General features: G+C 36.6%; 1 protein-coding gene across 7 annotated transcripts in view; it reads right to left on the bottom strand.

The window, feature by feature from the left end:
• WDFY3 (WD repeat and FYVE domain containing 3) overlaps window positions 1-25,173 on the bottom strand; it is a 288,472-nt gene that overhangs the window by 42,901 nt on the left and 220,398 nt on the right. For 5 of the 7 annotated variants that reach the window (XM_037030828.1, XM_037030821.1, XM_037030839.1 and 2 more), the window contains 9 exons: window positions 24,406-24,635; window positions 23,180-23,289; window positions 21,209-21,391; window positions 20,196-20,353; window positions 19,054-19,131; window positions 17,550-17,777; window positions 11,100-11,153; window positions 8,475-8,643; window positions 42-205 (listed from right to left, as the gene is read on the bottom strand). In XM_037030828.1, the coding sequence (XP_036886723.1) occupies window positions 42-205; window positions 8,475-8,643; window positions 11,100-11,153; window positions 17,550-17,777; window positions 19,054-19,131; window positions 20,196-20,353; window positions 21,209-21,391; window positions 23,180-23,289; window positions 24,406-24,635 (1,374 nt within the window). The remainder of the gene's footprint in view (window positions 1-41; window positions 206-8,474; window positions 8,644-11,099; window positions 11,154-17,549; window positions 17,778-19,053; window positions 19,132-20,195; window positions 20,354-21,208; window positions 21,392-23,179; window positions 23,290-24,405; window positions 24,636-25,173) is intronic. The other 2 variants (XM_037030851.1, XM_037030868.1) reach the window with 1 other exon arrangement.

Raw genomic sequence — 25,173 nt, 5'->3', positions numbered from 1 at the left:
AGTTACTTAAATACAATCCTTACTTTTTAGAAGCACAATACCTTTTCTCCTTCCTCTAGCAGGCGCAGGAGTGTGGCATTATCTGTCTTCTCCTCCTCTTCTATCGAGCTGCTCTCAGCAATCTGGTCTTGTAACTGCTCCTGGTTCTCCTCATCTCCTCCATCCGGTGCGGATCGAGACCGTTTCAGAGGAGGCTTCACCAGACCTATAGGACAATGACCAAGAGGGCTGCGTGAGCTTGCAGGGGCCATGTGGGAAGCATTTCAGTCTCATTCAGTCCCGTGTATACAGCTCCCATCTGATAACTCCACAAGGTAGGTGGAGGCAGCACAGCTCAGCAGTCTAACAACACAGACTCTGGAGTTAAACGATTGTGTGACCTTGGAGAATCACTTGCCATCTCAGAACCTCAGTTTTCTTATCTATTAAACAGGGATAAAAATACTATCTATCTTAGAGAATTGTTGGAGGTATGAGATCATTATGTAGAAAACACTTAGCATTATAGTTAATAAACAGTAAATTCTAAGTAAGTATCAGATGATGATGATAAAGAGAGTTTAGCATAATTAATGGTAAGGATGGTGTTGCTTATGGACAGATGTCATTGAGGGGGTACCATGAATAAATGGTCAATTAAAATCAGATACAGAAGTAAAAAATACACTTTACAAACATGATTCCAAGAGAACCCATTCTGTTAGAATCATAAGCTTTGAATATGTGTAACCAGATGCTCTGCTTTACCATGGGAAGAATGTTATTTTCACATATAAAAGAGTATAGTCAGTAAACGAGAGATTGAGTCCTGCTGAGGACATTCACAACAGGGGAAAGCTTACAGCTACACTACTTTTTATCTTTTGAATCAAAACCTACAACTCTATGTCTAGCATAACACTTTGAATATCATAGTAGTGGTGCCAATATTTGTGGTATTAGCTCAATCAGAGATTGGGAAAATGAGGCTCAGAGAAGTGAAGCACCAATGACCCAAACACTGATAAGTAAAGTGTCCCCAACAGAAGGTGTCTAACTCTGTGAATTATACTTTGGGGACTTCACCCAGTCAATACAGCTTTGGACCCATCTCAATAATATTGCTGGTGCAATGTCAAGAAAATTCAAAAGGTCATAAACTCTGTTATATCAACTCTGAAATGTTTAGTAAGTCAGAGTCATCATGAAAGGACAGGCATACTAGAATAAGAGGAGAAATGAATCATAATTTTCAAGGTGTATTTTGTTGAGATGGTCATATACTATTAATTTAATCTATAGAATGTGGAATTGATTTTTACTTTATAGATCTTAATTTATAATCTGGGGCTTTATTTATAAAATATGCCAAGACTTTTGAATTTATGGGGAATCAGAGAATTAAAAAAGTTAAAACAATGAATTGATTTATTCAGTAATGACCGAAACTCCATTTCCAGGCAGCCAAGTGTCAAAAGCTATAAAATGAAATGAAAAACAATCTCTGCCTCTGACAAAATTATAATTCAGAAAAACATAAAGCCACAAAAAGTCATTGAAATTGCCATAAGAGATGTGAGCAAAGTGCTATTTTTGGTGGATAGAGGAGTTGGAAAAGGCTTCAGAGAAGGATGATTTGATTATTTATTTACCAGAGTCTTTAAGACTGGGGAGGGGTTGTTAAGGTCCATATCATGGAGAAGCTGTACAAAGGTGGCAGAGAGCATTCATATGTAAAAGAATCAAAAAGCCATGGCGGAGGACCCAAGAGGTGGAGAAACAAGTGGAAGCTACACTAACTTCCTCCTAGGATCAAACTGGAATTACAACTAAATTATAGAAAAATCATCCTGAATAACCAAATGAACACTAGCTGCAGAGAAGCCTTATAACCAAGGACAGGCAGAAGAAACCACCTCACCACATGACTAATAGGGAGTGTGGAGAAGACAAGAGACGGCTGGCTGGGCTCCCAGCAGCTGAAGTTCTGGAGGGATATTTCGGTGGCTGGGTGTTTCCGCCTGAGAAGCATGGGGTTTAAACCCCAAACTGGGCTCCCCAGCCTATAGCACCAGAACAAGGAAAGGAACCCAAGTAACATACAGCTATGGAAAGCAGCAAGGTTTCTTTCCACCAGGGAGAGACGACTGGAGATGCAGAGCCTTTAAAAGGGCCAAAGCACAAAATTCAATTTCCAGCCACTTACCCTGGACTCTGGCAGAGGAAGGGAAGAGTGGACTACAGACATGTGGGGACAGTCTGGGGCTGGTGGCTCTGGGAAGAGAACTGAAGGGTCAGCTGTCAGGATCCCTATGCCGAGCCATTCCCCATACTGCAGGAGCCATCTTTCTCAGGCTGAGCACTCCTCTCTGAATGGTAGCAGCCTGAGGGAAAGCAGTAGCCCTGCCCACAGGAATTATTCTGCCCCACCCTGTGGGGCTTAAGCCCTGCTGCTGAGGAGTACAGCTGGAAGACATTCACTGATTAACCCTACAGAAAGCCTGCAGGCAGAGGTGGATCACTGGGAGCTCTGAGACTTCAGCTGACCCTCTCCCAGGCCTTGTGCTGATAAAAAGCCATCCTTGGTGGGCAGCCGGGTTCTTCCTTCACACACAACCCCATCAGGGGGAGCCACACACTGTGATCACTGATAGCTCCAAACAGGTGGCCCAGGGCTAGCTAGTTACAGGCAAGGTTTGACTTAGGCCTGTACCAGTCTTGCAGATCTACCTAATACATAGAAACAAATACAAAGAGGCATCCAAAATGGCAAAACAAAGTAATAGGGCTCAAATGAAAGAACAAGAGAATTCTTTAGAAGAAGAACTAGATAAAATGGAGGCAGACAATTTATCAGATTTATCAGAGTGTTTAGGGTAATGATTATAAGGATACTCAACAGCATGAAAAAATATACAGACACTATACAAAAGCACCAGTCAGAAATAAAGAATGCAGTATCTGAAATAAATAATACACTGGAAGGAATAAACAGTATGTTAGATGAAGCAGAGGATAGAGTCAGTGATTTGGAAAACAGGTAGAAAAAAAACACATGAGCAGTGCAGTACAAAAAAAATTAAAAAATGAGGAGAGTTTAAGAAACCTTTGGGACAATATGAAGCATAACAACATCTGCATCATGGGAATACCAGAAGAGAGTGAGCAAGAGACCAAAAACCTATTTGAAGAAGTAAGGATCAAAAACTTTCCTAATCTGGTGAAGGAAAAAGACACACAATTCCAGGAAGCTCAGAGAGTCCCAAACAAGTTGGAACCAAAGAAGCCCACTCCAAGACACCTCATAATTAAAATGGCAAGGCCTAAAGACAAGGAGAAGATCCTAAAAGCCAGAAGAGAAAAACGGGTAGTTACCTATAAGGGAGCACCAATTACTGTCATCTGATTTCTCAAGAGAAATATTTCAGGCCAGAAGGGAGTGGCATGAAATATTCAGAGTGATGAAAACAATGACCTACAAAACCAAGACTAACTACCTAGCAAGGCTATCATTTAAAACTGAATGAGAAATAAGGAGCTTCCCAGGCAAGAAGAAGCTAAGGGTGCTTGTTAACACCAAACCAGTACTACAACAAATGTTAAAGGGCTTGCTTTAGGAGAAGAAGAAAAAGAGAAATGGAGAAAAAAAACCCCAAAGGAAAATAGTCTAACAAATAAAATGGCACTAAATACGTATCTATCAATAATCACTCTAAATGTAAATGGCTTAAATGCTTCAACTAAAAGACATAAGGTAGCGGAATTGATAAGAAAATGAGACCCATCTATATGCTGCCACCTGGAGACCCACCTCAGATCAAAAGATACACACAGACTAAAAGTAAAGGAATGGAAAATGATATTTCATGCAAATGGAAAAGGAAAAAAGCTGGGGTAGCAATACTTTATGACAAAATAGACTTTAAAACCAATGCTATAGTAAGAGACAAAGAAGGACACTACTTCTTTATAATGATAAAGGAAACAATCTAAAAAGATGGTACAACCCTTGTAAATATTTTCATACCCAATACAGGAGCACCTAAATATGTAAAGCAAATCTTGATGGGCATAAAGGGAGAGATCAGCAGAAATACAGTCATAGTTGGGGGTTTTAACACCACTTTAACTTCAATAGGTAGACATTCTAGATAGAAAATCAACAAGCAGCCCTGGCTGGCGTAGCTCAGTGGATTGAGCATGAGCCTGCGAACCAGAGGATCGTGGTTCAATTCCCAGTCAGGGCACATGCCTGGGTTGCAGGCTGGTTCCCTGCAGGCGAACTCCCAGCAGGGGACACACAAAAGGCAACCACACATTGATGTTTCTCTCCCTCTTTCCTTCCCCTCTAAAGATAAATAAATAAATAATCTCAAAAATTAAAAAAGAAAAGAAAAGAAAATCAACAAGCAGACAGTGGTCTTATATGATTAACTGGTATCTTCAGAGCAATTCACCCCAAAGCAGCAGAATATACATACTTTTCAAATGCACATGGATAGACCACATTTTTAGGACACAAAACAAGTCATAATAAATTTAACAAGTGTGAAATCATATCAAGCATCTTCTCTGACCACAATGCTATGAAACAAGAAATCAATCACAAGAAGAACACTGAAAAAATGCACATGGATGCTAAATAATATGTTATTAAATTAGTTGGGTCAACAATGAGATCATGGTAGAATCAAAAGATACCTTGAAACAAATGAAAATGAGAATACAACCAACCAAAGAAATTTGTGAGTCACAGGAAAAGAAATTCTAAGAGGGAAATTCATAGCATTACAGGCCTATCTCAAGAAACAAGAAAAAACTTAAATAAACAATCTAACATTACACTTAAAGGAACCTGAAATAGAAAAACAAATAAAGCCCAAAGTGAGTACAGGAAGAAAATAATAAAGATCAGAGCAGAGAAAAACAAAATAGAGTCTGAAAAAAATGATACAAAAGATCAATGAATCCAAAAGCTGGTTCTTTGAAAAGATAATCATGATGGACAAGCCTTTAGCCAGATGCACACATACACAAAAAGGATCTAAATAAATAAAATCAGCTATGAAAGGGGAGAAATAACAACTGACACCAAAGATATACAAAGGATTATAAGAAAATACTATGAGCAACTATATGCCAACAAACTAGACATCCTGGACAAAATGGATGAATTCCTAGAAACATAAAATCTTCCACAACTAAGTCGGGAAGAATCAGAGACTATGATGAGTCAGATTACACCTAGTGAAACTGAAGCTGTAATAAAAAAAAACAACTCCCAACAAACAATAGCCCTGGGCCAGGTGGCTTCACATTTGAATTTTATCAAACATCCTGAGAAAAACTAACACCTCTCCTCCTCAAACTATTTCAAGAAATTCAAGAGGAGGGAAGGCTGCCAAGCTCATTTTATGAAGCAAGCACTATCGTAATTCCAAAACAATACAAAAAAGAGAAAATTATAGGCTAACATCACCGATAAACATAGATGCTAAAATATTCAACAAAATATTGGCAAACTGAATACAGCAATGCACCAAAAAGATCATACACCATGATCAAGTGGGATTTATTCCAGGAATGCAAGATTGCTACCACATTTGCAAATCAATAAACGTGATTCACCACATAAACAAAATGAAGGATAAAAACCACATGACAACAACTAAGGGGGGGGGTGGAAATGGGAGGGAGGTGGGGAGCACGGAGGGGGTGGGCTGGGATGGGAGTAAAAGACAGAAAACTGTACTTGAACAATAATAAAATAAAAAATTAAAACCCCCCACATGATCATATCACTAGATGCAGAAAAAGCACTTGACAAAATACAACACCCATTTATGATCAAAACTCTCAAAGTGGGAATAAGGGAACATTCTAAAACATAATAGAGACTGTATATGACAATATCACTGTCACCATCATACTTGATGGGCAAAAACTACAAGCATCCCCGTAGATCAGCAAAATACAGAGATGCCTGCATTCAACTTTTGCATTCGACATAGTACGGGAAATCATAGCCACAACAATAGAACAAGAAGAAATAAAAGGTATCCAAGTTAGAAAGGAAGAAGTAAAAACTGTCTTTATTTGCAAATGACATGATTCTGCACATAGAGAACCTCAAAGATTCCACTAAGACTCTACTAGAACTGATCAATTAATTTAGTAAAGTAGTAGGATACAAAATTAATATCCAGAAATCAGTTGCATTCTTATATGTCAGTTATGAACTAACATAAAGGGAAATTAAGAAAATAATCCCATTCACAAATTCTATAAAAAGAAGAAAAAATCTAGGAATAAACCTAATCAAGGATATAAAAGACCTATACTCTGAAAATTGTAAGACACTGAAGAAAGAAATTGAAGAAGATACAAATTAAGTGGAAGCATATACCACATTCATGGATAGGAAGAAGTAACATCATTAAAATGTCCATACAACCCAAAACAATCTATAGATTCAACACAATTCCTATCAAAATTTCAATGACATATTTCACAGAACTAGAACAAATATTTCAAAAATTTATATGAAACCACAAAAGGACCTGCACAGCAACAAGAATCCTGTGAAAGATGAACAAAGTTGGAAGAATCAAGCTGCCTAATACCAAACTATACTACAAACTCACAGTCATCAAAAGAACATACTACTGGCATAAAACAGACACACCAATCAATTGGACAGAATGGAAAGCCCAGAAACAAATGCACACCTTTACAGTCAATTAATATTTGCCAGAGGAAGCACATACAATGGACTAAAGATAGTTTATTCAATAAATGGTGTTGGGATAATTGGACAGATACATGCCCCCCCACAAAGAAACTAGACCACCTTTTTATACCACACACAAAAATAATGGAGTAAAGACTTAAATGTTAGACCTGAAACCATAAAAACTGTACAAGAAAACATAGGCAGCAAAATCTCAGACATAGTTTGTAGCAATACTTTATTAGATATATCTATCTCCCTAGGCAAGGGAAACAAAAAGAAAAAACAGGACTACATAAAACTAAGAAGGTTTTGCACAGCAAAGGAAAGCATCGACAAAATAAAAAGACAACCCACAGAATGAGAGAATATATTTTCCAATACATCTGATAAGAGGTTAATATCCAAAGTTTGTAAACAATTTACAAAACTCAACACTAAAACAGCAACAAAAAACAATCTAAAAATGGGCAAAGGACCTGAATAGACATTTCTCAAAGAACACATACAGAAGTCCAACAAACATATGAAAAGATGCTCATCATCTATCATCAGAGAAATGAAAATTAAAACAAAAATGAGATATCACCTTACACCAGTCAGAAAGGCTATCATCAATAAATCGACAACTAGTGCTGGCGAGGTTGTAAAAAAGGGGGAGCTCTTTTGTACTGCTGGGAATTCAGACTGGTGCAGCCACTGTGGAAAACAGTAAGGAGATACCTCAGAAAATTAAAAGTGGATCTGCCTTTTGACCCAGCAATACCACTTCTAGGAATATACTCAAAGGAACCCAAAAGACTAATTCAAAAGAGCATAAGCACCCCTATATTCACTATAATATTATTCACAATTGCCAAGCTATGGAAGCAAACCAAATGTCCATCAGTAGATGAGTAGATAAAACAACTATGGGACATTTATACAATAAAATAACTCGGTTGTAAAACAAAGAAAATGTTACCTCTTGTGACAGTATGGATGGACTAGGACAACATTATGCTAAGTGAAATAAGTCATCAGAGAAAGCCAAATACCATATGATCTCACACATATGTGGCATCTAATGAACAAACTGAACTCAGAATAAAATAGAGACAGGCTCATAGATAGAAAGCAGGATGACGGCCATTGCCAGGGGTAGCACAGGGGATGGGGGGATTGAGCAAAAGGGAAGAAAGTCTCATGGGCAGGGACAACAATGCGGTGAGTGCAGGAGAGGAGTGGTGGGGAGGGGAGTAGAAGGGGACTAAATAGTAATGGGAAAAAATACATTAAAAAATAAAATAACAAGTAAAAAAGCCCATGGCCATTTTAGCGCTATTCATCATCATATACTTGCTTTACTAAGCTCCATAAAGTATAGATTTGGAATAATTACAGGAAGAAAGACCCTTATTGCTCACTGTTGGCTAACAGGCACTAACAGTGTACATTTAGTGGTTGTTCAAATTTTACAAATATTTATTTACTTATTATGGCCTTATTAGGGCACTGAAAATATCAGGTGCCATTGAGAATTCTGCACAATACAATAAAAAAATTATCAAGCCAATGGGTATAATACATTCATCTGCAGGCAATAAAGAAGAGCCAATAGCTTAGGTTTTAGTACAGAAATTAATTTTTAAGTAGGGTGAGATGGTATAATATTTACGGATACCTTTACGGTTGGCCCTACCATTTACAGCTGCTCACATTTTCCTAGAAGTTCAAATACAAGGACTGTTCCAAATGATTTTAAACTAAAATCAAGAAGGCTGACCTTTGACTTTGGCAATAGTGTCTTCACCATGCTCTGGTTCTTGCTGAGTAGCTTCACCTTCTGAAGTCTCTACAATGGCATCTTGTACAATGGTTGGATTGCCAGAGGCTAGTCGCATGTAGTATTCTTTACTGTCATAACTTATGGCTCTTCTGTACCTAGCAGGTTTCTAAGAAGTAACAAGAGAAAAGAACTCAAATAATTATCTTCAAGAATTAAAATATAAGTTTCCCAAGGAAAGGGATGGTGTCAAGATTTCTTCATGTGAAATGAAGAAATGATTTTTTTTTGTTACGGGATTTTTAATAGGTTTTTAAATACACAGTAAATCCTTAGATTTTGGGGTTTTCTTTATTTTTAAATTCCTTTGATTTTGAAAAGACATATATAAAACAATATTAGCAGTTCTGTTCTTCCTGAAATAGAAATAAATCATCTCTAGGCAAATAATTTCACGTTAGTGTAGCACCGCCTCACCGAAGTATCAGAAAACTTCCCTATCCAGGAAAGTGAAGAGAATGCCCACTGGCAGAGACCACTGTCAGGTTCCAAGGAGGTGTAGCCTGTGAGGGGCCTGGAACTGTGCTTCCACCCCAGTAAAGTATGTAGGTCAGGCCTTAAGGGCCAGTCATTCAGTTGGAGTCATCCGTATGACTGCTTATTTCAGATATTTGGAGGTAGAGACTCAGAATTGCCCTGTTCTTTCGCATATTCCCAGGTCTCTCTGGAACTCTGAAAATGGCTCAAACCTGCAGAGTCCGGACCTAACATGGAATCAACCAGCTTCATGCCAGATGGCGCTCTCTGGTTGGTCTGCCATTTCAAGGTGGTATCTCCATATGTTAAATAAAACACCCTCATTGTTTATTGTGCAGAAGAATGTGACCCATAATCTTACTAACTAGAAGTATATCAAGAACGTATGTACTGTATTTTCTGGACTATAAGACACACTTTGGTACCACATTTTTTGCCTCAAAAATTTTTTTCCCTATTTTCCTCCTCTGAAACGTAGGTGCGTCTTATGGTGCAGACTCCAGACGCACCAAGGTTTTAGAAGAGAAAAATAGGGGAAAAATTTGAAGCAAAAACTGTGGTTAAAAAAATGTGCATCTTATAGTCTGAAAAATACGGTGGTAAGTCCATTTTCAAAAAGAAATTTATTACCTAGGAACATTAGAAAAAATTTAAGCTTTTTTGGCATGATATGGCATTTCTTTTTCAGGGCAACTAATATTTACCCTAAAAACAGGTTCTCCAATTGACCTAAGCCTGCTTTTTAAAAAATATAATAAAAAATTGTCTAAAATTTTCTACAGAAACATAAAACCAGAGGAAGAAGTTTATATGTACAAATGTTCCTCAACCAGAATTAGACTCAGACTTAGGATTAACAATTAAGAAAAAGGTGGAGTTTGAAACATGCTTTAAAACGTTGCCTTTGTAAACATTATTTTACTTCTCCTTTCCTATGAACAAGAGTATGTAATTAAAAATATTATGTTGGACTACTCTTCAAGCTCAGGTAGTCAGTATGTAATCTCTATGACAAGGCTTACTTCAAAAGCAAGACCTTTTTAAAAAAATGATTTCAAACTGAAATGGAACACAAGTGTCCAGTTGGCTGGCGTATAAAATAATAAATCAATTTTGAGATAAAAAGATACTTATCTAAAGCCACACTGCCCTTCTTTTAACCTCAGGCAGAGCCAGGGAATAAAGGGAGCCACAAGCTAACTAAAGAATGATATGCCCACATGGGAACTGAAATCTATTACATAACATAGGAAAGTATTAAGATGATGTAAAATAATATTACAATTATGGAAAGACCTAATGAGCAAACTAATAAGAATATTATAATATCTTTAAAGTGAAAGAAAGGTAGTAAACTTTGTACTGTCACAAATCTCCTACATAAGGTATAACAGTTATCTTCAGCTCAAAATTATTCAATTTTAAAAAGATGAAAGCAGAGTTAGTGATGGGCAAGACAATGAATTAACATGTGGGACATCTCCATATTTAAACTTGGAACCATAAGCATGTACCCTAAATACTTTGGGGTATATTTCTTTGTTTTAAAGAACTACACCCCTCTCAAATTATATATAGAATCTTCCAGGAACCAAAAAACCATTATAATTTTTTAACAAATTAAAATAAATTTAAATTGTATTTTGAAAAGTGATCATATACAATTAGTTTATAATTTTAAAAGATGATACCCTTGCCTTCTCAAAATACATAGTTTGTTATCTAAAAAAATGAGTAATTGAATAAAAAGCTGAAGGTGTCAGGCTGCCCATCACTAACATGCGTCAGAACTTGTTAGTTTACATATGAAGCCCATTCACATTTTACGGTGAGCACAGTGAATATTCTGCCTGTTAGTGAGCAGCACACAGACCCTACGAAGCCAATTAGGGCAAAGCCAAGAAAGACTACAACAGTTCTCAGCATGAATGAAACCAACTTTTCAACTCTAAGAAATTTATAGGAAGAGCAAATTTAAAGTCAATCTTTCAAGTTAGTCTAATCTACCATGCACCAAAACAAAACGAAACAACCCCCAAAACAAAACTGCAAGTGTTTTGCATTCTTTTATGGTAATTTGTATTTTACCTTTTGAGGAATGATATCATCAGGTGTCTCAGGCTGTTTACTTGGGATCTCAGACTGAAAATAGGGTATTAAGTATAAACACATCAGAAAAAAAACATAAAGAACAACACAAAAAATAAATTCTTCTTGAGGATTGTATGGAATATGGAATATGTACTTGCTCAAAGAAAATTAACAGGATATCCTAGGCTGCTTGAAATAATCACGGAGCATTCTGTGATTATTTCAATTATCAAGAGTAGTTTTAGAGTGAAATTAAAATACACTAAAATTCTCAGAGCTACTGAACAAGACATACGTAAAAATCACACAGACATGACTTCAGCGCATGTGCCATGGTCATGAATGATTTACAGGTGACTCTTTATATGGCTTCAAAAGGAAAACACTGAACAACAGAATCTAATGCTAGCTATTATCTCCCACCTACCTCTCACTGTGCCTAGCCCCCAGCTCTATTTTGTAAGAGAAGCAACTGATTGAAATAATTATATATGGTAACCCCACACCACAGACATCACTAAGTGCTTGTTGTTAAAAAAAAATCCTCCCATAAAAGCCTAAGGTCCTACTACGCCCTTCACTACCTACACTACTATAAGCCCAAAGGCTGAGAGCAGAAGGCAGACTGGACCATCAGCCTGCAAACCAAAAGTTTTATCATAAAGAGTACTTTTAAAGAATTAGGCAGCTGCTTTATATTTTATTCTCAGAATAAAATCCTGATTAACAAGAAGGAAATTTCTGTTGAGGTGCAGTGTGTGGCATATGCAAGTAAACACACAGAGAGCTAAAGACAGACAATAATGCACCAAAGGACTTCTGCCAGTTTTTCTTTTTATGGTTTCTATTGGAAGATGACATGAGCAGTAAACATGAGCAGGCAAACATACTTTCACAGATGTTTGCTTCCCTGGGCAAAATAAACAATGGACCACTGGGCATACTTTGAAATACCTCACATGGTTTTAGCAAACCTTTTGTTTTCTTTCAAAGCAAACTTTTAAAAGTATACCTTAGATTGAAGAATAATCATTAAAATATACATGCATATTCTCTATCTTGATAAGCGTCTGGGTTACACAAGTGTATACTACACATCAGTTAAAACTCACTGAATGGTACACATAAGATTTGTGTGTTTCAATGTATATAAAATTTATATCAATAAAAAATTATAAACAAATATTGAACTTGACTGAAATGCATGTGGAGGATTCTGCAACTCATTTGAAATTCCCAAAAAATAAGACAGAATGCTTGATAGATGTATGATAAGCCAATATAGCAAAATGGACCAATGACTGCTGTCAAACCCAACACTGATATCCATTATATATTTCCCAACCAGACTGTGAGCAAGGTCTGACCTGTATGCTCTTGTATTTTCTCTATAGCATATGACACAGTGTTGCTGGTTTAATACATATATGCTCACTGACCCAATGACTAAGTAAAGTTCTTATTTTACTAAAAGGTAGTAAAGCATTCAATAGCTTAGATATGTGTTATACCAATAATTTTAGTATTTCCATAGCTCTTTTTTATATATTGTTACAATTATGTTTATATAGAAATCTCAATTTCTCAATGTCAAAATTTCTAGAATATTATAGTTCCTTTACTTCAAATTTTTCTATAATGTTGGCAATAGATTTTCCTGAATAAGTTGCTTAGTTTTCTGAGTCCTATGGCATCTATATGACCTATAAAAATGTATCTGTAGGCAGCCATAAGAGACTCCCTTAATTAGGAGAGGAAACTTCCAGTAAGTTTTTTACCCTTCTGCACCGAGGAGGTCAACATTAATAGGTAGACACTGAGGATTTTATTCCAATAATATTTGCAAGAATAGTAAATCTTGTATGAGATTATTATTCTGTGAAAATAAAGGGATTACAGAATTAAAACTTGGTTTCAATTGCTAAATATTTTTTAATTGCAAGACATGTACTCTTCCTTCCTTCCACAGGATTCAAGGTAATAAGACAATTGCTTTAAAATAACCAGATTTTGTACTTTCATCATTTCCAAGGCTCACATCTTAACAATATCTATAACTGCTATTACCACTTAAATATAAAATTATGCTGTGATTTCATTTAGTTGTTTCAGTTATGAAAATATCCCCCAAGGAAAGTCACAGAGAGGATAAATTATTTTCATGGAAGAATACAGAATTGTCCACACATGCCAATTTTTCTCAGGACACAATCATTACCACTGTTAGTTTAAAAAAAAAAAACAGTTTTAGTTGGGAAATTTCCAAAGCTTTTGAATCTGCTGCAAAAATTAAACACTAAAATATGCTCTAACAAACATCCAATTCAAAAATATGAAATAAAAGTTCAAAACTTAGAATAGGTATGTTATTTTTTATACAGTTTGTAATATTATGAAGGTTTATGAAAAAAGTTTAATGACTAAAAATATCCCTTGTTTCATTTCTAACACATCACAGATTTTAAAACAAGAAAATAATTTTTAGTTATCACTGTATTCTTTCAGCCTAAGCAACAGAACTATGAAAGTAAATGTTACTTAGAAACAGTAATTACTGTTAACCAGTAAGGCAAATAATCAAACCACTTGCCCTTGCTCCAGATAAAGCCTACTTATCCATCAGAAGGCTTCAAAAGAAATTTTTAGGTTGGCACACATCTGTTACATTGCAAAAAGTATGGGCTATATTTTACAAAGATTCATGCAAGGGGACACCACATTTATAGGAGCTGAAAGGAAAGAAAGGTTAAGCTCTGCCTCTGGGAAGCAATATTTGAATACAGTTCAGGGTGGAGGTGGATTTACTAGGAAGCAAATAAAGTTTAACCTTAACAGCCATCACTTCCCATGGGCTCCCTTCAAAACCCTGGAAATAGGGCTGGCTCTAGTAACTTTGTACTCATACCTTTGTACTCCTTTTCTTATAGAGACCTCCCCCAGTTGTATAAACATCAGGCCCCATAAAATCTGGCTTTAGCCCTTTTTAGTGGAAAAATTGCAGAATTAGGAAAATTTTACAGAATGAACAGGAGGCAATGGATAAAATCTACAACTTAGGAAGAGTGAGTCAACTCTTGGTTGGTAGTCAACTCAATCAAAATTTATTAAGTTCTAGGTACTCTGCTAGCATTAGAAAGACAAAGCCTAATATGTGGTTTCTGTCTGAAAGAAATTCGATATTTACAGATAATGTCACAAAACCAGAGAATATCAGACAGAACCTTTTCTTTTTCAAAAATGATTCAACTTCTGAAGAATTGTTGACCTACACTAATTGCATATATTACTCTACTACTTGGTAGCTGTGACCTCGAAAGAGTTCCTTAACTTTTCTAGGTTTCTACTCCTCATCTATAAAACTGGGATGAAAATACTGACTATGCTTCAAGGGCTGCTAGAGATATAAATAGAACTGTATCTTTAAGTAATCACTCTTCTTCTCTGATTTCACAACAGGAGTCAGTGAGATAGCAGCTGCATCTAGTTTTTGGAATTTCTTTGCTGTCAACATTGCCAGAGTGCATATTCCGTAAAACAAAAGTAGATATTTAATGTCATGTTATATCTACAGAAGTTTTTAAACCAGCAAAAGCAAACTACTCTTTTAGAAAACTTGATCCTAGGAGACAAACCTAGACTTGGGCATGAATTCTGCATTCTGTAATCATCTCCTCTGTCCAGCTGCTCTTTCCTATTTCAAAATGTATCTCCTACCTTGGTTCTCCCGGTATGTAACCCATCTGGTTAAACACTAAGTTTCATATGGTACATACCTATTTCTGAGAGTGTCTGTTTAGATTTCATAGGCTGGTGAACTTCTTTGCATAGGTAAAATACTAATGACATATTAAGGTTGTAAGTGTAAACTCTAATAGGTTATTTTGTTTTTATCTGATATAAAAAATCAAATATACATCTGTAAAATAAATGACACTATAAAGGACTGGGTACAGTATAAAATATGGTTATATAACTTAGAAAGTATATACCTCAGTGAACTATAAATAGTGAGTTATTCACATATTTAAGAAAGTATACTTATATAGGGTTTGGCAAAAACAGGTTTACAATTGTTCATATGGAAAATAATATAATAATTAATAAACTGTTTCACGTACTTGCCAACTGTAAACCCACTTCTGCTTCACTCTGTACTTTAGTATTCTTGAATGGATTCAACTTAAACAAGTATCAATTCAATAAAAAATATGTTATCAAATCAGGCGTAAATTCTTAATGATTTATTTGGGGGGAAAGACTAAAAATTAGAGAAAATATTGCTGGTTTGCTTTGACAAAAATAGGTGCTAGTAAAACCTGCAAAAATATGGGTTTAATTTTCTCACAATTATAATTCCCTGGTATTAGGGATTATGTAGCATTTTAAGTTATAGCTGTATTATATATGACATTCTTGACAGCACTGAATAGCTTCGAGAACAGCAGACTTCAGGGACCTATCTTGAAATATTGGAAGTGACTATATATTAGCAGGTCTACAACCTGCATTGGAAGTAGCATCAGGACAGACGTGGAATCAGTGAGTACAAGTAAATGAAGCCAGGGCTTTGGTAGAAGAAAAAAATTGGAACAATGCAAATTGCCTCACATTAGATGATCTGAAGTACTTGTTAAAAGACCCATGTTTCAAGTCTCCTTTATAAATCTCAGTTTTGAAATGAAGTTTTTAATAAAATATAACAAAACATTACACTGGGCAAGTGGTTGGACCTTATCTCTCAGATTTCTATTAACCAAATACCCAAAAATAACCATCCCAATATGTTTTTCAGTGGATGATTCTTTGTAGTGATAGGAGTTTCTAACTGGAAATAGGAGTTACATTAGATTTACTTAGAATACTTTCTTTTAGAGGCAGCTAAAAACTAGGGCAAAACAAAATATGAAAACTATCCCCTTAGTAACCCTTCTGTCCAGGGATAGTTAAGCAGAGGGTGTGGTCAGGTTCTTGGTGAAGGGGAGAATCTCAGAATATGTTTTTCCAGACTATCTTTTTAAAAAGTCAGAATTTTTTGAAACTTTAAGTGACATTAAAGGAAAACATGAGAATCTTATGTTTATCAATAAGAAATATAGATTTTTAAAAAGAAATCGTGAAACACTAAAGTCAGGGGATCTCTGGAGCAACCCTGTCTGTGACAGGAGCCACTCTGAACAGAAGGAGCTGTTAAGAAGGAAATACACAGCCCTGGCTGGTGTAGCTCAGTGGATTGAGTGCGGGCCTGCGAACCACACGATCGAGGTTCGATTCCCATTCAGGGCACATGCCTGGGTTGCAGGCTAGTTCCCAGCAGGGGACTCACGAGAGGCAACCATACATTGATGTTTCTCTCCTTCTGTCCTTCCCTTCTTCTCTAAAGATAAATAAATAAAAAAAAAGAAGGAAATACAGACAGGGTACAAAAAAGCAAAATACCCCATAAATAATGTGTTGATAATCATCATACATTGACATGACAGAATTAGGAGACTGCATGAAATTACCTCTGAAATCTCCTTCCAATTCCCAAAGCTGTGATTCCACGACAAAAGTGAATTCTAAGGAGGGAGCCACTATTCATTTCGCAGGTAAAGGGTTATTTTTGGACACTGACGAGCTGAACTGCTATTTAGAACTGCTACGAGGATTCTTGCAATTAAATTCAGTAGATGTTATAGCCTGTGTTTTCTCTTCTTAAATTTGTAGTGACTTTACTGGGAAAGACAGTGTTCTCTCATATGTAAATACATGATTCCTATATGATTATCAGCTTACACAAATGTTTTTTTTTGTGTGAAAAATCCTAAATAAAGGTTTGGGAAGGGTAACTTGTCTGTATAACAAGGAACTCGGGCAAATGCTATCTTTTAATCCCACGGAGTTGGCGATGAAGATTCTTAACATAACTGTAAAAATTTGTATGTTCAGGCCATTGTTAGTTAGCTGCTCTTCACATTTTGTTGGAGAATTTTGCTTAGTACCAATATTCATTTAATTCACTTAACACTCCCTCATGTAGTGCTTGTTCTGTGTCAGACACTATTCTAAGTACTTTACTAATTTTAACCAACTTAATCCTCCCTTCTAATAAGGGTTTGAGATGAAACCCTTATTTTCTCCCCATTAGGCATTAGGAAACAGACACCGGAAGAGGCTGAAGGACCTGTACTAAGCCACCCGGTAGGTGGATGGGCAGAGGCAGGTTTTAACTCCAGGCAGTCTGGCTTCAGACTCTGTGACCTAAACCACTCCACTATGATGTCTCCCTGTTTCACTGCTGCATCTTTTATTCCATTGCCACCACCTTGATGTTATCAACTTAACACAGTATATTGAATTTTGAAAATTCAGTATTTTAGGTAATTGACCTAATAAGGAAAGATGGTTACAAAAAAGGAAAAAATAACTTGAAAGCACTATTACAAACGTTTGATTCTGCATACTCACCGCCACATTTGTCTCTTGCTCCGCTTCTGGCATGTAAGGATAATGGTTATAGAACATGTCATTTCGCACCATTTTCTTCCTCATCCTGCAGGGCCCTTCTGTCATCTCCAGCACCCACTTGTCTAGATGGGAGCCAATGGGGGGCCCCCACAGCCCTCGCTCTCGCAGCAGCTCATACTCGATCTGGCACCACTCCTCTGTCACGTACTTCAGGGCATTCTGCTGACGCTGGAAAACAGGGTCCAGGTTGGTTTTTGAGTAAAAGGAGTAACAATTAAAAAGTCTAAAAACACCTTAAAACCAAATTAGTATCTGTAAATCCAATCCTTATCATTTTAGTCAATATATAAATTTACACTTGCTTATGGTTAAAGCAAGCCACCAATTTTGTGAAAAGGTGAGGTTTTGTGGTAGTGCAAGGTGATTATTTTAGCAGCAAGTAAACGACCAGGTGTGTACAGGATAGGACGTACACATGTGACCAGTGCACAGGGAGATGGCAATACTACCTACGAACACATGTTGAAATGGTTAGTCCAGTGTGAGTTACTAAAAAACATGGCAACTTAAGGGTGAGTCCACTCCCACCCCAAGACTGCAAAGCAGCTACCAGAACAAATAGGAGAAAATCTAGGAAATCAAATAAAAAAATATTGCTAATACACTAGATTATTGACAAACTTTGTAACATTTCCAAAGAGTTTAGGTAAAGAATATAAGTATGCAGCTCTGACAGGGAACTCCACCTAAAATTTTAGCAGTAGGTGGTTATAACTTATTTCACGATTTGTTGAATATATATATACCACCTAAGTCTAAGGATAAAGATTTCTTTATACAACAAATAGTAAAGCGTACTGAATGAATAACCATAAAATTATAGGACAATGTAATAGTACTTTTGTGTTCAGGATGGGTAGCGGAATTCCCTATAGTAACTAATTTAGTGCTATGACCATAAAATGTTAGCACTTTATCATTCAGAAATCTTTAACAGATCCCACAAACAGTTGTTTTGGAAATAAAATATTTAGGATTAAGTTGCAAAGTAATAAGCAATTCACCAACAAGCTTTCATTGACTTTATTTTTTACTGACATTATCACCAAGCCCCTGCAATTAAAAAAGTTTATTTTTAGTCCTTTATGTTTTTAGAATTTTAAGAGACTTCTCAGTAACTTTGATGCATATTTTCACAATCTCCTTGATAAGTCTGAAAGACAGAGATCTGTATTTTATTTTAATTTTTATTAGGAACAATGCTGTATGTCACTCTTGAATGTCAACAGTATCTAGCTGTGCTGATTTCAAATTTACCTTTAGGAAATTCAGAATTTCTTTCTTAAAACCAATAGCCATTGGCAGCGGTAATTAAAATCACCTAACAACAAATGCAGTTCCACAGCTCATGCTTAAAACGGGTAGGAAAGTATCAGGAGAAACAAGAGTCCTGACCCACTCAAGCAATGCAAAACAAAACATTATTGTGATTCTGCATTCTTACCTCCTGATATTCCTTATACTGTGTGTCCACTAAGTCACGAACAACGGCGATATGTGTAAACATCCACTGAGAAATCTCCTAACAATGGATGGAAAGAGAAGTTTAATAATACATGTATTTCCTGGAAAAAATAAGTTAACAGGCCTTGAAATTAACTCTGAACAATTAGTTAAAAACTCTGTGAAATGCACCACTACAAATAAACACAAAAAACTCTGGAAGATTACTTACATGATGAAACTATTGGAGGATGTGTGCTGAACACAAAAACTCACATGCTGTCCCCATCCCAATGCCCCTCAAGAACACGCTTGCTGCCCAGCTTGCAGGAATGCTCTCAGTACCTTCAGGGATCATCTCAGCTGCAGAGAGCTGTGGGGCACCCCACATCTGATGACTGCTTGATTTGGGGGTAAACAGGATCAGCTATTTCAGCTCAGTCCACGTCAACTCTGTCTGACCATGTTGACCCCTAAAGCTTTATTTAGGTGGCTGAGGCCGCCCTGGACCTGTCTTGTAGCCTGACATTTCCCCGCAACCAATCCTGCTTCCAGCTTCCACACGTAAAGACCACAAGGCAGCCCTAAAATCAACTCTTGCACACCAGACTCTGCCTCAGTGTGCTTCTCAGAGAACTCAGGCTGACACATGGAGGAACAGATACACACTATTTCCCTCAGACCCTTTCCCACTAAGACTCTGGGATGGCAAAGGAAGTATAATGAGGAAGAAATTAACACTGAAGTAGACAAATTTTAAAAAAATCAGTCAGAGGTATACACAATTAGATTCCGTTTTAAAAGCCATTTTGTTCTGCCACTGCTTTAAATTATAATTATTAGTAACAAAATTACTGAAAGTCTGTAAAAATTATCAATAGATTGATCATATGTCATATCTAAATGTCATCTTATGTCAATTAAAAAAATGGATGTAAATCTACAACACACATCATGCAATTTTTTCATCATAAAAATGGGAGAAGTTCCCATAATCTGTTATTTTTCTCTTCTAAAGTAAAAATGAAGAAAAGTTCATTTCAAATCATTTGCTTGTACGTGTTAAGTGTATTATAAAAACATTAAAACTCACACTAAAATGGAGATTTCTAATAATATCATCAATGAAACTAAACAATGTACCTGGGTGGAAAGACTGTGTTTATTGAGACCACTTTCTTTCCGGTTCCTTCTTGATCCTGTCAACTTGGAAAGACCAAAGCCACTGCTGACGCGGGACAGCTTGGATTGGGTGGCAGGGATTAAAGCTTCTCCTCGGCTTATGCATTTCTTTTCATGGGCTAGGAAATTAAAATTAGACTTTTTTACAATTTCTCCATGTATGTATTAGTTTTATTTTTAACACTTTTGCATCACGGTGACAAACCACAATTCTGTAGTAATCGAAAGCAGTTTACAGCATAGATGCAGAAAGTCTCTTAGCTATCATACATTTACTTATTGGTGATCTTGGATAAGGATAGCTGCTTGACAATTATTATAGCAGTTGAATTTACATTTGGTTGCAACTTCATAGCTCTCCAGTAATATGCAAATTTAATGAAATCAGTTTCTGTGTTCATACCAATTCACAATCCCCTGACTAAAATCTTTGGTGCTGGGTATGCATTGGAATTTAGAATGGTCTGAATTTTAATAAGACAATATGGTACATATCCTAAATATTATCTAATACTACCACAGGGTCTACAGTGGTGAACCATAATTTAACATGTTAACATTTCTACACAAAGTAAATATAGGTTAGTTTTTGCTACTAAGTGAATTTTGGGACCAAAATAATGAAAAAAACCCTGAGTTTTAGGGGTTTGTTGAACTTGAGAATTAAAGATAGGGAACCACAGACCTTCTAGCCAAGATGGTGAGCATACTAAAGCTGCAAGCAGTGCATTATTTTCCAAACTCATAGATGCCTGATATATAACACACCTTAGATTTTTAAAAAATCTGAGAAGAAAAACTGTATCTTGGCATAACCATTCTACAATGGATTATATTGTATTGACTTTTACTTGTTACTTCTACTGCTGTCAAAATGGCCTTTCAGAAAGTTTTCATTACAAATCTAAAGTGCACCCATATACAACAGCCATGTGTAAATCTCTTGGTCACACGATCTCTGTAGACTTTCTCACCCAAATGATTCTGCCAGCACTTCAAACCAGCCTCTTCAATGAGTGGCCTTGCTATAGCTATGTCCACATGGCCCCTTTCATTCACAGGCAGAGTGACTTTGAAAAGCTCCTCCAAGGCTTGCTTCTTACTATGTATTAATTCAGTCCAAACTCTATTCACAGCTTTTATGAGAAGCTGACGCCCTAGGAAGTGGAAAAAAAGCAACTGATCAAAAACACAATATAAAGTTAGTATTTTTCTTCATGAATTTCAGCTAAGAATTTAAAGCATAGTACTTGTCAAAAGAAGACGACGAAGAAGAAGGAGGAGGAGGAGGAGAAGGAAGAGAAAAACGCTTCATATCCTATCCAGATCAGTAAAAGGGATTATTATTTAGGAACCAAAAATGTGTCTGGCTACTTGGACAACTAAAAAAACACAACGAAGAACAAATTTTATGTTCATGCAAAAGACTGCATTTTTAGTTATAAAATTGGAAATTATATACATATTTCATTATCTAGCTTCTTTCATAAAAGGAAAGAACATATCCCTCATTAAAAATTTTTAGACCTCAATATTTAAGGTAAGCTCAAAACTAAGTTGTTCTTTTTTTTAATTTTTATTTATTTTTTATCTTTAGAGGGGAAGGAGAGAGAGAGAGAAACATCAATGTATGGTTGCCTTTCGTGCATCCCCTGCTGGGAGTTGGCCTGCAGGGAACCAGCCTGCAATCCTCTGGTTCGCAGGCCTGTGCTCAATCCACTGAGCTACACCAGCCAGGGCTTCTTTTTTTTTTATTTACTTTTTTTTCTCTTCCATGAAGGAATATAATTAAAAAGGTAAAAGGCTTTAAGCTGAAGGTTCATAATGCACTAATTCATAACAGTGTATTAGCATTCTGATTAAAATAAAATACCTAATGAAACCACAGAAAGATTTCATCCTCACCCTTCTCATTATATGTATGGGCAATTCTGAGACCTTAGTGAGGATTCAGCACAGAGCGGCTATAGCAAGTGAACACTGCTTAAGAAGCTCTTCAATGGGAGTTCTTTTTTTTTTTAAAGTTGTTCTTGAATATTTTGCAAAAGGAAAAATTAAATATATTTTTTCAAGTTTTGATTATTAAATCTCTCTTGCTTTGGACTCCTTGCTAATTTGTCTGACCCCTGCTCTAGACCACTCAATCTTCAGCAAGCACCAGGGCCAGCTGGAGGTCTGACTCAGTAGTTCTGAGTGAGGTCAGAGAGTCTGCTTTTCTAACAAGTTCCCAAGTGATGATGATGTTGCTAGTCTGAGAACCTTGCTTTGAGAACCAATGGTCTTAACTGTCGGTTCCTTGAGGGATATAAGAGAGGGGTAAAAATAACCACTGTGTCCTCAGTGTCTGGGATTCAAGAACTTTTGGTGAAAGAAGGCATAATAAGTTAATGCTTAAATGATTGCTGGACTCCCAAAGCATAAAATCATATGCAAAACTACCACACTGCATTGCTGGGGAGACAAATACAACTGTAACAGTCTCATCTTTTTTACTAAACAATGTGGTAATAAGAAATCAATCCACCCAAAGACTTTCATGCATAACACAAAATCAACAGAAGACAACTAAATTAAAAATAGAGAGAGAATAAAAAGAAAAATGATAGTACTGACAACCTGTCTCAGGCAACATTTACCTCTAATGTAATATGCCTAACTCTACCAACAGGCAGCTCTCTTTAGGTTAAGTGCCAAGTTAGTATCTGCACTATTAATTGTGTAGATGTAAGTACCATTACGTCTCCCAATGTTACCACAAAATATTGAGGTGTAGAGAGATCAGTGGTTAGTGGTTTTCCCACCTTGGCACAGGACATGCACAGTCACATGATGGTTTATGTTGATGGAGGTTTCAGTGTATGTATAGGTATGTCCTCCTTGGAGACTGGTGTCAATGTTGTTAATTAACGAGTGAGAAGGCAAGGGGGAAAAGCTGAGGTACTAACCTTCACTAATATCTTGGCTATAGCCACCATCTGGTTCAATGTCAGAGGGAATCATAATGTGCCATGTAGTCATGCGGGCTTCTGCTTCCAGTCCAAATCCATCCACGTTGCTGAAAAAATTAATCAGTTTAAACTGTACGAAGAAAATGATGGTAGCTAAAAACTCTAATAACTATTCTTTGCAGACACAAGGCTGGCTCCATTACAAAGCTCCATAATTGATAGACATACACTCAGCAGATACACAAAATGTCCAATTTGTAATAAAAATGCCATTTTTAAGGGGTGTGCTCACAAATCCACTTGACTAAAAGTAACTAAACTATAGCATCAAGATGAACATCCTAATATTTAAGATGCTTTTTGATGAACACTTTTACCTAAAAATTACAAAAAGTTAATTTAAGAACGATCTCCTCCTAGGGCTGGGCATTCTACCCCTCTCCAGTCTGCTACTGCAGTACTCCTTCCTCCAGCAGCAGTGAAGTACTTGCAGTTTCCCAAATGTGCCTCATGCTTCCTTCCCTCTGGGCAATCACACAGATGGCTCTTTCTTTCTACATCACTCTTCCTTGACCTCTTAAGAGGGTTAACCACCGCCTTGACCATTTTCAAGATACAACTCGGCAGGTGCTTCTTCCCGATTAGGGGCACCTGTTACAGGCTCCTGACGCACCTTGCTTCTAGCTTCTAGCAGAGCACTCAGCACAACCGACTGGGCTTGCTTAGTTAACTGCCCCACCCTTGAAGACTACATGCTCCGAGACCCTGCCACAGGGTCCCTCTCGCTCACATCCTGGTTGCTAATTCAATTACTGGACACCAGCAGACATTAAAGAAGTATCTGTGAAAGCAATCAATGGAAAAATACTAATTTCATTCATTTAGTATACGCCATTGTATTTATTCATTGCATTCTTTTCTTTTTAATCCTCTTAACTTCCAACAATGTGTATGTTATTTACTTTAAAAGCAAACTTACTTTTTAAAATTATGTATGTGACACATGGTGACTAATGAAAAATTTAAAGACAGAAAATTAAAGGAAAATATTCATTTCACTGCAAAAGTGCAACACTTGTCTTTTACCTTTTGCATAAAGTTTTAAATAAAACTGAGATTAATTGAAAAAGAAATGTTACTATCGATAAAAATAAAACAAAAAGCTCTGGTGAAGTAACATCAAAGACAAATTCAAGGTGGCAAACTGAAACTAAAGGAATTACCTTCCAACATGAAGATTAATAAGGCAGTGAGCTAGACAGCTGATGAATTCTTGATCATGGTTCCCAGGTCCGAGGATCAAGTTCCTGTTTACAGTCAGGACCCTGAGTGAATCAAGGAGAGCCACTTGCTGTGGGACAGTTTTGTGTGCCCGTGAAAACTGGTACAAGATGGTCCTATTGAGGCAGTGATACACAGCATCCAGTGACAATCCCTGTGATCTTCTCTTTGACTAAAGGTATGAAAGATACTTTATTCAGTAAAATGGCCAACCATAAAAGATCTGCTTATCATTCACATGTGAACACTTAGTCTATTATGTACCAGATGACATGATAAGTACTGGTGCTAAGTTAAAAAATATAAAGCTCTTGCTATTATGGGGTTTAGAATCTAGGAGATACTTAAATACAGTTTAATGTGATGAGTGCTATGTGAAACTACCTCTGCCACTGAGGAGAGCTTCTGACACTCCCATGGGGCAGAGCAGCCTCCCCAAGAACATGAGGAAGTGCCGTCAGGGCAGAGTCTTCTATCGCACAAGTTCTGTTAGGATGAATGATCTCTACTCAAAATTACTGAAAAAAATTACTCAAAATTTTTAGTAAAAAAAAACTTTGGATATTCCAGTTTCATCTCCTGACTTGAGAGCTTTTCTCTTTAGCTTAAACACAAATTTAAGTCTTAAGAGATTTCTTACGCGACACAAAAAAAACTATGCACCATACGCTAATAAAACATGATAAAAGTTTTGCCTACTTTCTACATTA

The sequence above is a fragment of the Sturnira hondurensis genome, unplaced genomic scaffold (assembly GCF_014824575.4).
Source record: "Sturnira hondurensis isolate 20B ecotype Veracruz unplaced genomic scaffold, ASM1482457v3 Scaffold0001721, whole genome shotgun sequence".
Classification (NCBI taxonomy): Eukaryota; Metazoa; Chordata; class Mammalia; order Chiroptera; family Phyllostomidae; genus Sturnira; species Sturnira hondurensis.
This window is presented reverse-complemented; position numbering and strand designations above follow the sequence as displayed.